The sequence below is a fragment of the Carassius auratus genome, chromosome 22 (genome assembly GCF_003368295.1).
Source record: "Carassius auratus strain Wakin chromosome 22, ASM336829v1, whole genome shotgun sequence".
NCBI lineage: Eukaryota > Metazoa > Chordata > Actinopteri > Cypriniformes > Cyprinidae > Carassius > Carassius auratus.
In genome coordinates this window covers 3,556,768-3,570,818 of record NC_039264.1, presented here as the reverse complement: position 1 = coordinate 3,570,818, position 14,051 = coordinate 3,556,768, and the positions used below count along the sequence as shown (strand labels likewise).

The 14,051-nt window shown below is 38.7% G+C and overlaps 1 protein-coding gene across 1 annotated transcript; it reads left to right on the top strand.

Annotated features, from left to right (window-relative positions):
* Positions 1-1,381: 1,381 nt before the first annotated feature.
* On the top strand, positions 1,382-11,168 carry LOC113039432 (ceramide synthase 1-like). Its single transcript, XM_026197334.1, has 6 exons — positions 1,382-2,440; positions 7,965-8,124; positions 8,752-8,932; positions 9,106-9,267; positions 9,889-10,036; positions 10,908-11,168. Exons 1-6 carry the CDS (start codon positions 2,186-2,188, stop codon positions 11,034-11,036), a joined length of 1,035 nt encoding a protein of 344 aa, XP_026053119.1. The 5' UTR covers positions 1,382-2,185; the 3' UTR covers positions 11,037-11,168.
* Positions 11,169-14,051: the final 2,883 nt, after the last annotated feature.

The following is a 14,051-nucleotide window of genomic DNA, read 5'->3' as shown; positions in this document are numbered from 1 at the left end:
ATCATACTTTAAGTATATTACTATATCCCTATTTAGGTTTTAATGTGTATATATTTTGTTATATGAATATCTGAACATACAAAACAGCCAAAGAAAGAACAGTGTATCTGCTTGTAAACAGAAACATTTTATTCTAGCTTCATGCATTATTTTTTAAAACACCCCAAAGCTTGACAGTAATCCATAACATTAGGGTTTTGATGCTGTTTCATGTCAGATGATCATGTTAAATGTGTTAGTATCTGTTGTTTCTTTTTTCTTCTTCACTTGTGGTTTTTTGGTCAAGTCAAGTACACTTACATTTTTTTTTCTATTTTTTTTAAAAAGTATATTTATGAGAAGCACATAAAGCCCATTTCTGAGAAGTACATAAAGTAAACTAAAAGCATATATACTTTCCTATTTTTAGTTTAAAAGAAGTATACTTATAGCACACTTGAATAAACTTCTTTTTCATAAGGGATAGTAGGTCTGGATGTCTTCAATTATTGTTGATTCATCTAGAAGGCAAATAATGCAGTAGTATAAAAAAAATCAATAATGTGATTATATTCATTACGGAGAGTGCACTATAACATTAAGCAAATGGTCTTTGTTAGTTCGCATGAAATGTGCTTGAATAAAACTTATTATTAGCCCCTTAATAATAAGCAGAACCTTTGAATTTCCTTCCTATTTCTAATAATTAGGCTACTGTCGCTTTAAACCAGTTCCTGTTGTATCTCTCTCTCTCTCTCTCTCTCTCTCTCTCTCTGTGTGTGTGTGTGTGTAATCTATCTGAAGATAACGGGCCGCTGCTGGAGTTAGAAGGTCCGAGTCATTTTAGCGACTCGGTTTGTTCGAATGATTCTCTGCCACCTGCAACAACAATTTAACCATTTTTTTAATATTATATATTTTTAATATTTCGTTAAATAAAACGACTTTATCACTGTGTAATCGATTAATTTATATGAATTAGTATGCTTCTTACAGTACATATATTTGCTATGTACAATTATTGCTCTGAAACGGTGATGGCGTTTGCTCCAAATTGAAAATGTTGTCATATATTGCTATACTTATCTTTTTTATGTTTAAATATTGCTATACTTATTCTTTTTTATGTTTATATCGTGTATTTTCTACACCCAAACACACGTCTCGCGATGGCTACACTCAAGTGATTCACAGACGCTTTGCGAATCGACTCAAACGAATCGTTCAAAAGAACCGACTAACACGAGAACAAGGACATCATCTGCTTCTTCTTTTTTTTTTTTTTTTAGTTCATTAACCTCAACTTCTTCACAGCGCGGCGCGTCGGTCGCTTCTCACGAGATGCTTTAAATAGATTTCAGACACATTTTCATAGACATCTGCGGGTTTAGCTTTTTCCCTCGCGCGTTTCTGAATACATCACACGCTGAGCGACAGAGACACGCAGGTTCATTTGAGCGTAGTCTTCATTTGGCGATTTTTATTTCCACTCGTTTTTGCAAATCCGACCCACATATGGACATACCGGGGAATCTGTTCTGTTTTAAACCCCTCGACATGAGATGAAACCCGGAGGAGATGTTATGTTCACTAAATAACGAGAAGAAGAGGACGCGCTATTTGGGCACATGAACTGAACGCACATCACATGCGCGGAATATAAAGAGGCCAATCGACACTGGTTATGGTTTTTCTTTATCATCCTTTCATTTCAGGGTTGCTCAGAATGCTTAAATTGTAAGCCATCAGTTTAAATGCATAATATAGCATCTGTTAAGCAGGCATGCTGATTCATATATTGTGCAATGGATTTTGTAACCACACAGTAAGGGAAGTGTTTAGTGAATTTAAGGTTATATACAGAGCAGGTTTCTTGTTATGGGATGTTTAAGCAAATGATGGTGGCACTCTAAAGCCATTAACACCCCAATGGCTGACATTGGCATACATGCAGTATAGGATATAAAATAATCTCTTTTCTCTTGACATTAGGGTTAATGTTGGAATCTGTTTGTATTGGTATAATTTGTTAATTGGCATTAGTAGTTTATAAGTCTTAATTTAGAAGACAAGACAAGACGGGGTACTTCACAGACCATAATCAGCTTAAGGTTTACGGCTGCTGTAGTTGGTGGCACTTCTGCATCGTGCATCTCCATTGCTTTCCAGTCCCGGAGTGGCTTGTTATTACAGTGTTTCTAATATAATGGACCCCGATCATGATGGTTCCTCCAGCGATGGCATGGAGATGGAGACCATGCCTGGCTATATGGAGCTCGTCACTAGAGCATATTCAGTCATGTTCAGTGCCTTAAGAGACTGTGAAGTCTGCGGGCTGGAGCTGTCCAGAAGAACCTTGCTGGATCATGCCTACATAACCTGGACGGAGATCTTCATGTTCTTCATGTGCGCGGTCATGTGGACGAAGGTGCGCAAGGGACTGACCGTGTACATCTTTGAGGTAAATACACCAAAGAAGTCACCATCAATGCAAATGCAACAAGTGACACATGGGTATTGATTATTTATACTGTGTGCATAGGTTTTAATGCATCTAAAAAACCAAATTCTGGCATCGGCTATTAAAAAATGCCAAAGCTCATTAGAGTACCCTGTAACTGGTAGAGTATTAAACATCAAGTTGTATTGAACCATTGGAGTTTACATCACCATTTGTATATTAAAGGTCATTTGTGCATCTACGTGTGGGAAAGTGTGCTTCTGAGGTTTTTAATGGGGTGATGTATTGTGTACGAGCAAACCACTCAAAAGTCTCCTTTTTAGCTCTTCTCGTTTCCGGACAGCAGTGCAACAGAAGTTTTGACACTCGATGCAGAAAGTTCACAAGTCATCGTTTCAGCTGTGACTTCAAAACGTCTGTTAAGATGTGTTTGTGGAGTAGTTTATCCTCTGTTGAACCAGAAAGGTTTTGTTCGAGGTTCACAGGTCAGGGAAATTCCTTTTAAACTCACTGTACAAAGTTACAATGTGCACAAGAGCTGTTTTACATAGTTTTTTACTTTGCATTTTACCTTTTACATACTTTTACATACAAAGATGGCTATGCAAACTGGCCATATAACTATCACGTTTCCTAGACATGAACTTTACCAAATTGCCCCGCGTCTGGGATTTTGATGTCCCCACATTTTGCATCTTAGGCTTATTTTCAGCTTATTTGAAGTATGCAAACGTCGGTTTCACTTCCTGTCCTTAGACGTGTGAGGCGGAAACATGCAAGTCGAGTGCATTTACGTCTCTCCCTTGCTCAGCACATGTGCTGCAATGAGCAAGATCAATATGATTCATGGCTCCCCTGCATTCATGTTTGCTCTGGCACGCCGTTTGTTCCCCCTTCTGTAAATTCTTTTCTCTCGGCACGTTGAGAAACCCCGACGGATGGCGTGGGGCAGCTGGCGTGATGTTTATACGGAAATATGTGACATGTGTCAGGACCTTGTCTGCATTGTAACCCTTGAGTAAGAGACAGCGAGGTCTTGGCAAAGAGTTGCAGCACCGTAGTTTGAGATTAAAACACAGGCATGGCTTTGAAAAGAAAAAGATAAGCCTTCATCACTTGTAGACCGTTAGTCTCTTATCAGTGTAACTTGTGCTTCTTGGCTATTAATACCCTTTCGTTGAAAGAGGGTGTCCCCTTCTACATAACACAGTATTAAAGTCAACATGTAGCCTTGTGATCAAACCATTGCTTGCAAAAAAAATCAATCAATCAATGAGAATGAGATGCGCCTTTTGGAAACCTTTTTTGGCCGTCTGAACTTGCTAATGGAGTTTTAGCATACTGTACTTTGGCCACAGGATTGTCTTGGGAGATAATTTCTGACACAGTCTGCAGATTTGTGCAGAAGGGTTTTGTGGACTATGTCCTGCACTCTCAAACACATGCGTGCGGTTGGTAACACGATCTGTCCGCCTGCTTTTTAAACTAATCTCGATGTTGCCTAATAAACAATTTATGGCATGAGCTCTTAGTTCTAATGAGGCCCATTCATTTTTAAGTTCCCTTGCACTTTCACATTTTCAGTCTCGATGGATGACTAGCACAAGGCCATCTGGCCAATGGAGTGTAGACTGTTGTATGGGGGAAAAAAAATCAAGGTGTTGACTGCATGCTGTTTTGACCTTTGATGAGACTGTGATGAACACTATTCAATGGACCAGAGGATATTTTCAGTAATCACACTCCACTTAAATCCAAATACATGACAATATCATGTTCTGGCAAACAACATCAGCTGTCTGAAGAGCTGAATGTAGATTCTTCAGGCACTAGCTAACCTTTGAGTTCTGCGTCTTAACAGCAGTTCGTACAGATAGATGTCGTCAACTCTTCAGATAGTAAAGTTACAGATGTGTTTGAATGGATTGTTTCTTAACACATGCTGAGCAAACAGAACTGCGACACCAGCAGGTGCATTGATCTTTCATTGACCTGTTGGCTGTCAATCGATTTTTAAGTAATCAATTACATATACTGACAGAGTCATTTCTAGATTTTTGAAACTGACACAAAATAGGCCTTATATGACCAAGCAGAAATGGTCATTAACTAATGCTGATAGAAGATTCTTCTTCTAAAGGTAACCCTTCGAAATGTGCAGCCCCATAAATTGATCCTGAAAGGCAATTAAAGCTCTCATTCATTTATGTCCACTCAGAGACCTGATAAACTGCACTGCAGTAGATGCTTGTTGTACTGATGTATTTTGAGTGTGGTAGTTTGGTGCTCAGAGTGGAAATTGCATGCCATTATCAGTAGGCATCTAAAACATCTGCGTCCTTCCTTCCTCTTTTGTGCCGCCCTGTTACATCTACTCGGATCTCTTGATGTTGGTACATCATTTTCACCCCGAAATGATGAATGATGAAAATAAACCAATCAAAGCTTAAGGAAACTTAACTCAGCCCCAACAGAAAGAGAGCAGGATGGTTTTTGATGGGGAAATGAGTGTAAGATGTGGCCCCATCTGACCCTCTTTTATCACATTTGTCACCTCAAGAGTATTGGGAAATGGGTTTTATGCTTATAAAACTCTTATATCTCCTTAAGATCTGATCCGTTTATATATTTTTTTCACCCCCATAACAAGTGAGTGTCCCTTTCCATCCCTCATATTTAAATTGTCATGATTTACTCAGCCGTTAGTAGAAGAATCTTCAATCTTGACTTCCATACAAGTGACCACATTTGATTGAGAGATCCATATGAGAAGTTGCATGAAGATTCAAATACACTTTGAAGGAAAACTCTTGGTTAAGAATGGTATGAGTTAACAACGACAGAATATTTGGTGGACTGTCCTAAGAAAACACCAAGCTGAAGGAAATGTAAGGAAATGACTGTATGATGGAAAGCTGTTTACATACGTGGGAGACGGGCTTATCCTTTTTCCCTTTTTCATTGCCGTCTTTTATTTATTCTTCAAGTTGCTCTTGTATAACACTGGAAATCCAAAGAGAGCATCGAACCAATAGGGAAATTACATTGTCTGATGGAAAGCTATTTACATATGTAGGAGATGAGCTTACCCATTGTCTGTGTTGTCATTTGTCTTATTTATTCTAGTAAACCACCTGCTATCCTCAATCAGTTGCCATGGAAACTGCATGTTAAGCCGATAGGTCGGCTCTTGTACAAGACCCCAACACAAAACGTGTTTCAGTTGCATTTGGTCAGCAGGTCCAGAATGGGTTCAGTTCAGCCCTCGCTTCTGAATGACGTTCATGTGCTGGGAGAGAGTGAGAAGCAGTTGGAGGCCTAATATGGGTTGTAATGTCTTCCAAAACAAAACTGTATTCGCAGAAGAGACTTCTACTGCCCAGAGGGTGGTCTTCCAAAGCTCAGGAGACTTTTTTGAGGAACTCAAGTTAAAATAGCAGTCTGGAACTTTTTTTTTGGTTAAAAAAATGATCCAGAATCTATCTTACCTTAGCCCGATCTACTGCGGTAAGCTTGTAATGATGTTTTCTAATTTGAGTGGTACTGGTAGGTTTTTGTGGGAAATACAAGCAACTTGCCGTTCATCTTTGCATTATTAAATCACTTCTGTAAACATCAAGGAGTACCGGCTAGTAGGCTATATCGCATGTGAGGATCCTGCAGGTGGTGGATAGCCTTTTCTCACCGCAGCTGGAATAACTCATTTATAATTTTAAAGTTGGACTGTATTCCAGAAAGGTCCACTGGAGATTCACCCATAGTCTACAGGCAACACTAAAAAACACTAAATAGATGTAGTCACGCAAGGCTGATGTAGTTAACATTAACATTTTGAGAACAAAAATATAACAAAACTAATAATTTGCATGGTTTGATGTGATATGAGCGAAGCGATCATTAGATTAAATCACCGTTGTTAGAGCAATGTATTGAAATGCTTTTTCCCTCAGTTGGTCAGAACAAAAGTGGCAGTCATGTTACTTACTTGTTCAGATAACAATTTCTGGTGAAAATTCTTGAGTCACACTTCCAATCTTTGATTCCCAAGAACAGCAAATACTGCAGCCACACATCAAAACATTTGATTCATTTCTGCTGAAGAGTCATCCCGATGCACAACCCATACAAAGATGATAATACTGCAAATAACTGTAATTGCAGGTTTCAGACAGAGATGGCGACAAAGAGGCAAAACTTTTGGACTGCAGCTTTAAGTTTTTTCATAGATTCCTATAACGTAATGACAAGACACACAAATTAAACATGGCTGACAAATTAAAAGAACCGATCTGTGAAACTGATGTGGATAATTCATAATAAATTACATTTTTACATTTTATCATATTGAAGATCATACTTTCCATTGGCAAACCGAGCACACTCAAAAATATTTTCTGAGCAATTTACCAGAAGAAAACAGTCAGTCTGAGAAGCATTGAACATCTTCACTGAACTTCTAGAGTAAGCAACTGGAATATTAAAGAGATCTCATCTGTGGTGGTCTTTTAGATGGCCTAAAATGATTATCTTGTGACCATTAGACCACAGAGCAATGTCACAATGCTCAGCTGAGAAATTATGTGTGCTGTCTATTATAACCATAAGCGGAGTCATCCTCAGCCACCAGCATCAGGAGCAGACAACCTGAACCTCAGGGCCTCAGCTAGATGTAGTGATGGACAAACAGGGTTGGGGCATTTTGGTGCCAGCTGGCCTCCATAAATAACCCAAGTGGATGGAGGCAGAGAGCAGAATCCTGCAGTGTTAGCTACATTGCCTTATGACCAATAAGAAGCATCTATGAAACCTATGTCCACAATTGTGAGGCCGCATAATGTCAACGTATATGCCTAGTTTCGAAGGCCTACTTTTTGTTGATTGTCCTGAGCACAAGGGAGAGTGCAGATCGGGTAACGGCAAGTATAGGTGGAGATCATGAATAGATAAATGATTAAGACAAGCTTTCAATCGCATCTTCAGTTACGGTGGCATTCGGCTTCACGTGGAGGATAGTCTGTCACAGGAGAGACAAGGTGAATGAATGTCAGTACGCACATAAAGTTTAGCAAAGATGAGGTACTACTTTAGCTTGAGGTTATTACCATCAGTGGGTCATGTGAGACATCCAAATTCGTGTCATCAGCTAACCAGAGTGGCTTTTTTATAACTCATCCTACTCTATGAAGTCTACTCATACTCAAAGATGCTTTATAATTTAATTTTGTTTAATGTGGATTCATAGAAAGCATTTATTTAACTTAGAAAGTCTTGAAAACATTTGAGTTGATATACATAGTTAACATTCACTTTCAAGCAAGTTAAATGCATGAATGAATCAATGTTACTATGGAATAAGTATTAAGTACAGCATGGTAAATTACCATTTGTTAATCATTTTACATGGTAGCATGGTTAAGCATCATTTATTGTCTGGGATTTGTTTCCTAGATGTCTTTGTTGACGGATTAACAGCTGTTATTCAAATGCTTGCACTTTAATTCTATTCTTTCCTCATCTTCCACAGCCCTTTGGACAATGGTGTTGTATCCAACCAAAAGATATCTCAAAGATGCCGGAGAGTGCTTGGAAGCTGGTCTTCTACACAATGTCGTGGTCATACAGCACCTACCTTTTGTTTTTCACTAGCTATTCCTTCTTTCAAAACCCCCCATCTGTGTTTTACGGTAAGGTTCATACTTTATGCATGACCTGTTTTTTTTTTTACATAGGAATTTGTTTAAACACTGTCTGACCTACCTCAACCCTTTTTTCCTACAAGCATTTGAGTTGTGTAGTAAACAATGCATGCTACTTTTAAATGGGGTAGGTTAGACACAGAGGAAAAGGGTAAATGTTTAATAACTATAAATATCTGATAAAAAAAAAATTAAGGGTCACAAAAGTTTCCATTATCTGTTAACACTCTTTATCAACACATTGCAGTCCCATTTTCATTGGTCACTGATTACTATTTAATTTCTCATTGGTTGTTGCTGTATCATGTCATTGCTTATTTGCATAAAGTTTGTCTTGTCGCCAAAGATTGTTGTTATTTTCGGAACACATCAACTGTCATTAAAAATGAATGACATATATTTAGATTGCAAATCAATGATGTGAATGCCCCTTGTCAGCAACATATAAATAACTTTTAATCTCTACTATATCAGTATAAATCATCTGCTTTATGAGGCCAGTGTTCTACTGTTTGAAAGTCAAGGTCTTTACAATCTAGAGTTGATTTGTTTATGGCTGCAGAGTTCACTTGGAGAACTCAGTGCCACTTGTTTGTTCTCTCTTTCTTGACTTAGACTGGAAGAGTGGGATGTCGGTTCCCACTGATATCACGATAGCTTACCTAATCCAGGGCAGCTTCTATGGCCACTCCATATATGCCACCATTTACATGGACGCCTGGAGGAAGGACTCCCTTGTCATGGTGGTGCATCACTTTATCACTCTGGCCCTGATCACATTCTCCTATGCCTTCAGGTCAGGCAAATTCAAAGGCTTTGTTCAAGCAGTGATGCTACAGCTTGTCAAAATGGGTTTTTGAAGTTCTAGTTTCCATAGTTACAGCATTTGACAAAAGTAATCAACTCAAATTATATGCCACTAAAAAGCACAGTTAATAAACTGCTCATCATTGTTCCTATCGTCATCAGATACCACAACATTGGCATTCTCGTTCTCTTTCTTCATGACATCAATGACATTCAGTTGGAATTCACCAAGATCAACGTTTACTTCAAGACTCGGGGAGGGAAAGAGTATCTCATCAATGATGTCCTGTCCAACATGGGGGTTATTAGTTTCAGCATCACATGGTGAGGTTTGCCTGTTGTTCAAGAAACCAGAAATTTTCTTATTGACACATGTCTACTGACACAGCATTGAAACCTTATACAAGCCTAAAAGTGATTTGCAGAAGTAGGCACACACCTTTTGTTGGTCCCGGGACAACGTTCCCATCAATTGATCATTGCCCTAATATTTCAGGGATCGGTAAGCTCAATTCTCTGCTTTGATCTGACAAATATTTACAGTAATTTCTGGACCTAAACCAGAGCAGGATTGGGTACCCCAGTTTAGGGTTAGGAAAGTTTGAAAGTACTGCCATGCAACAATAATAGCTGTTCATCTATTAACATGCCCTTCTTGGTTTAATAATCTGTGTGAAGGTATATTGCAGGGGTGGTCTACTTCAACAGTCTAGGTACACTTTCCTGCATAGTTTGAACAATTCCTTAGGATTGCTTAGACATTAAAGGCAAGTCTGTTTGATTAGGGTTGGAGGTAAACTCTGCAGGACAGTGCCCCTCAAAGGCCAGAGTTCTCCCACCCCTGCTCTGCCATGTCCCTTGTTGGAGTAACAACTATCTATTGGCCCTTTTGGAATGGATTTTTGCCTTCACATGTGAGCTAGTTTGTGCTTGCCATTTGTGCAGGTTTTGGTTCCGTTTGTACTGGTTCCCCCTCAAAGTGCTGTGGGCTTCCTGTGTCACCAGCATCCAGTCGGTTCCCCACATCCCTTTCTACTTCTTCTTCAACATACTCCTGTTTGCCCTGCTCCTCATGAACATCTACTGGTTCCTGGTAAGGATGGGTAGTTTAAGAACACAACAGCAGTGTAGTGCAGCTCAGGATAAGTAACCTGAAGGTTGCTGGCTTGAGCCTTACAATGAATCCACTTAACTTTCGAATAGAACAAACGTCTGAACCGATAAGCGAAACATACAAAATGTGAAGAGCAGGGGGTCACGAGGCATGGAATTGAGAAACACTGCTCTATTGCAGTTTCCCAACCCTGATTCAGGAATACTTCAGTCTCCTTATCAAACACACCTGATTTGACCAATCAGTTAATTAGAGCGACAGATAAGGGAGACAACCTAATGAGCTGATGACCTGAGTCAGGTTTGTTCGAGTAAGGAGACATGCAAAATGTCCAGGAACTATTGCTCTAAAGCAGGGGTGTCCAGTCCAGCTCTTGGTGGGCCACTGTCCTACAAAATTAGGTCTAACCACAATTAACCACACCTGAACCAGCTTGTTGATGCAAGTTGGAGCTAAACTCTGCAGGACAGTGGCCCTCCAGTACCAAGTATGGACTACTCTGATCTAGAGGGATTGTCCCAGGATTAAGTGTACTTTGGTTTATATAACATACAAATGTCTAATAAAATGACTACTTCTAAAGTGAAATCTCACTGACCTGAAATCAGTGGTTTCAGATCGTGTTAGCTAGCTATCTAGCAGATACATTATCCAAAGTGACTTGCAGTACACTTATAACATGAACAGTGCATGCTAACCTGACTTTGACTGTAACTTGAATTTTAACCTACAATCTGGCTTAAAACTTCTAGAACAATTACCTAACATCATTTACCCCACTCAAGTTACATTTCTAATATGTTATTGTTGTGAAAATGCTCTCTAAATGCCAAATGTTTTCTTTTTACAGTTCATTGTGCTGTTTGTGGTGAAGGCCCTGACGGGCCAGATGACGGAGGTAAATGACGTCCGGGAGTACGAGGATGAGTACCTAAAGGAGAAAAAAGACACTAATGATCAGATGTCTACTGAAGGGTAAGCAAAGAAATGCAGCAGTTGGTGGTTAGCACAGGTTTACAGCATGTGCATGTAACCAAGAGGAAGTCGTGTGGTCAACTAGCAGTTCAGGCAGAACTGAGAACTGTAGAGTCAACTACCTTGACTTCTTTTGATCCAAAATGTTTTTGCCTATTCCTACTAGGATTTATTATATCTGTTGTGGCGGTGTAGGCTGCAAGTGCACTTGACCCATAAATGTGCTCATTCCGACCTGACCTGAAGGCAGTTTTACTGTACTAAAATATAACACAAACAAGGACCAGAAGAGTATATAAAACAAGGCTTTATTAGACCAGTGGTTCCCAACACTGGTCCTGGAGGCACCCCCACACTGCTTTTCTTTCTCTGACACACTAATTTCAGGTCTTGGTGTCTCTACTAATGAGTTGAATCAGATGTGCAAAATGTGCAGTGTTGGGGTGCCTCCAGGACCAGGTTTGGGAACCACTGTATTTGACACTTGATTTGTGCTTAATCTGGGCCCCTTTGTAAGTATCATAGCTGGGCAGTGTTTTATTAGCTTTAGATATACTAACCACTAAGACTGCTTTGTTCCACACACTTATGACAGCAATAGCGGTAGGTTTAGGGTAGCGCAATCGGAGATCACTGAGTGTGACGGTCTGTTTCAACCTGATCTGTGAGACATGGAGATTGGATGAAAGAGCCGTCTCCTGTATATGTGACAAGCGTCATGGCATTAGTCCTGTCCTTATCTCTCAGACCTTGAAGTAAAGTGATCCGACAATGCCACATGGATCCTGCGATCACCTCCTTAAAGCCTGACGGTGTGCTTTTCACCTCTCTTCCTTCCTCTTAGGATACACGTGCAGAATGGGATCAGCAAGAAGAAACATCTATAATGTGTAGGTGCTGCCACCTGCAGGCACTTAATGATGACTGCAAGGAACTTATGTGAACTAGTTTGATTCTAACCTCAGAACGCCAAGGTGTTTGGACCATCATGAGAAAGAAGAAACAATATTGACCATCATTTGCATTTTATCTTGATAATAATAATTGTAACTGATATTATAATTGTAATCATAGCACTGTGAATTTTGTTTGTTATCTGTTTTGTGCATTGCTTAATTTGTTTTAAGTTAAATGAGTGACCTGAAATTATGGTGGGAGTGAGAAACAATCTAATGCATTTTAGACAACAACGGAAACCATGATAACCAGGTTTTTTGGTCATCATCTGAGACCAGTTTGTTTTAGATTCTGGTGTATTTTATATTCCATGAGTGAAAGAATTAAAAAGGGTTAATACGTAACTTGTGGTAGGCGAGTACTAGTGGAGTGGTTCTCAAAAAGTGGGTTGAAGGTCTAATCTCAAAAGCAAAGGAAATGGAAATGTTACAAGTGTATAATTAAAATAAGTTAAATGCAAAGGATATAACGCAATTAATTATGTAATAACACACAGTTAATGCAGTTTATGAAACAAACTCTTACCATATCTTTTGTTGTCTGTATCCAAGAGCAGGTTGTGCATCAAATCACATCCAATGATATTTCAGCAGAAATGCATGTGTATTATTAGTAGACATTGAAATTATTAGTAGTCTCTTGAAAACCATGAATACAATCTTACATGGTAAAAACTAAAAAAACAAACATTCAGAATACAATACAGGTATACAAGTATAAACAGTTTGATAGATATTCTGCACACTGCATATTAAAAAGTAATCAAAACGAAGTGACTTTATGCTTAGAAAAAAGCCAATTGAAACTTGTCCCTTTGAAATAAGTATATTTTTCTAAACTAATCTTGTTTGAAGCAAAAACTACAATTTTCAGAAAAAAAGACTCCATATTTTGTCATTTAATGTACCATGATTCAATAAGGTATTTATTTAGACATTACTTGAAAACAAGAACACTGATCCATCACTTTTGCAGTGTGGCCTTAAGAAGTTAATTGTAATATTAATACATTTAAAGTTTAATAAATTGACAAAAACTATGTAAAATCAGTATCCTGAACCAAAACCAGTTGAGAACCACTGTACTAGTTAAAGTCTAACACCCTATGCAGGGTTACAACAACCAATTAGCCTGATCTGCATATCAAAATAAATCCCATTTGTACAGTATTACCGTTTTTGAATGAACAAGAGAATCGCTTTCAATGTTTTGATTACAAAATACTGCTTGCATCCCATTCATGGATTCCCGCCCCCATCCCAGCAACCGTTGCTGTAATGGCGCGATCTAAGCTAGCTCTGATTGGCTTAACACTTTACACTCAGATGCTATATCGTGTTTGTTTCGCTAAAATAAGGATCAAAAACTTAACAAGTTGATCGTGGATGCTTATTAAGTCCGACATGTTTTGCTCTACTCAAATTAATCGAAGTATTTATGCGGATGTTGTATTCAGGAACGCATGATATCTGAGAATATGCTTTATGAATAAATTATCTGTCGTGACACTGATATCTCCAGAACTAACACAATACTTGAAAAGATGATTTGCCTACTGTATCAAAAGTTCCCTTTTGGACGAAGCTTCGCACACAAACAGACGTCGCTGTAGTCATGTCTTCCGCTCCTGTTGCTATTTTTAGATGCTTTGTTTAAGCGCGAAATATTCCTTTACGCAATTCAAATTGCTACTGCTGTTTTTTTTCTTTCGATGTACACGTCCATTATTTATACAGCAGCCGTGTACAATGGTACCTTTGAATGAGTTTAGTCAGTTTCTGGTGGTAGTTATATTTTTACTCAAATCACTGGACAAAAAACATTAACAGCCGTTAAATACAGATGTTGGCTAGATGGTAACCCTCATTATGTGAAACATTTCCAACGTTACTTGGAGTCAAAATTCAGGTTACCAACTAGCAATAACCACCATACACTCCATTAGTTAATGAAAAACCATTGGTTTTCTGTAAGTTATTCATAGTGGAAATAATTTATCACATTGAGAGTACAATCAAAATGTGTCATTTTCTAGAAGAGTGCCAAAAATAAATATCAAACT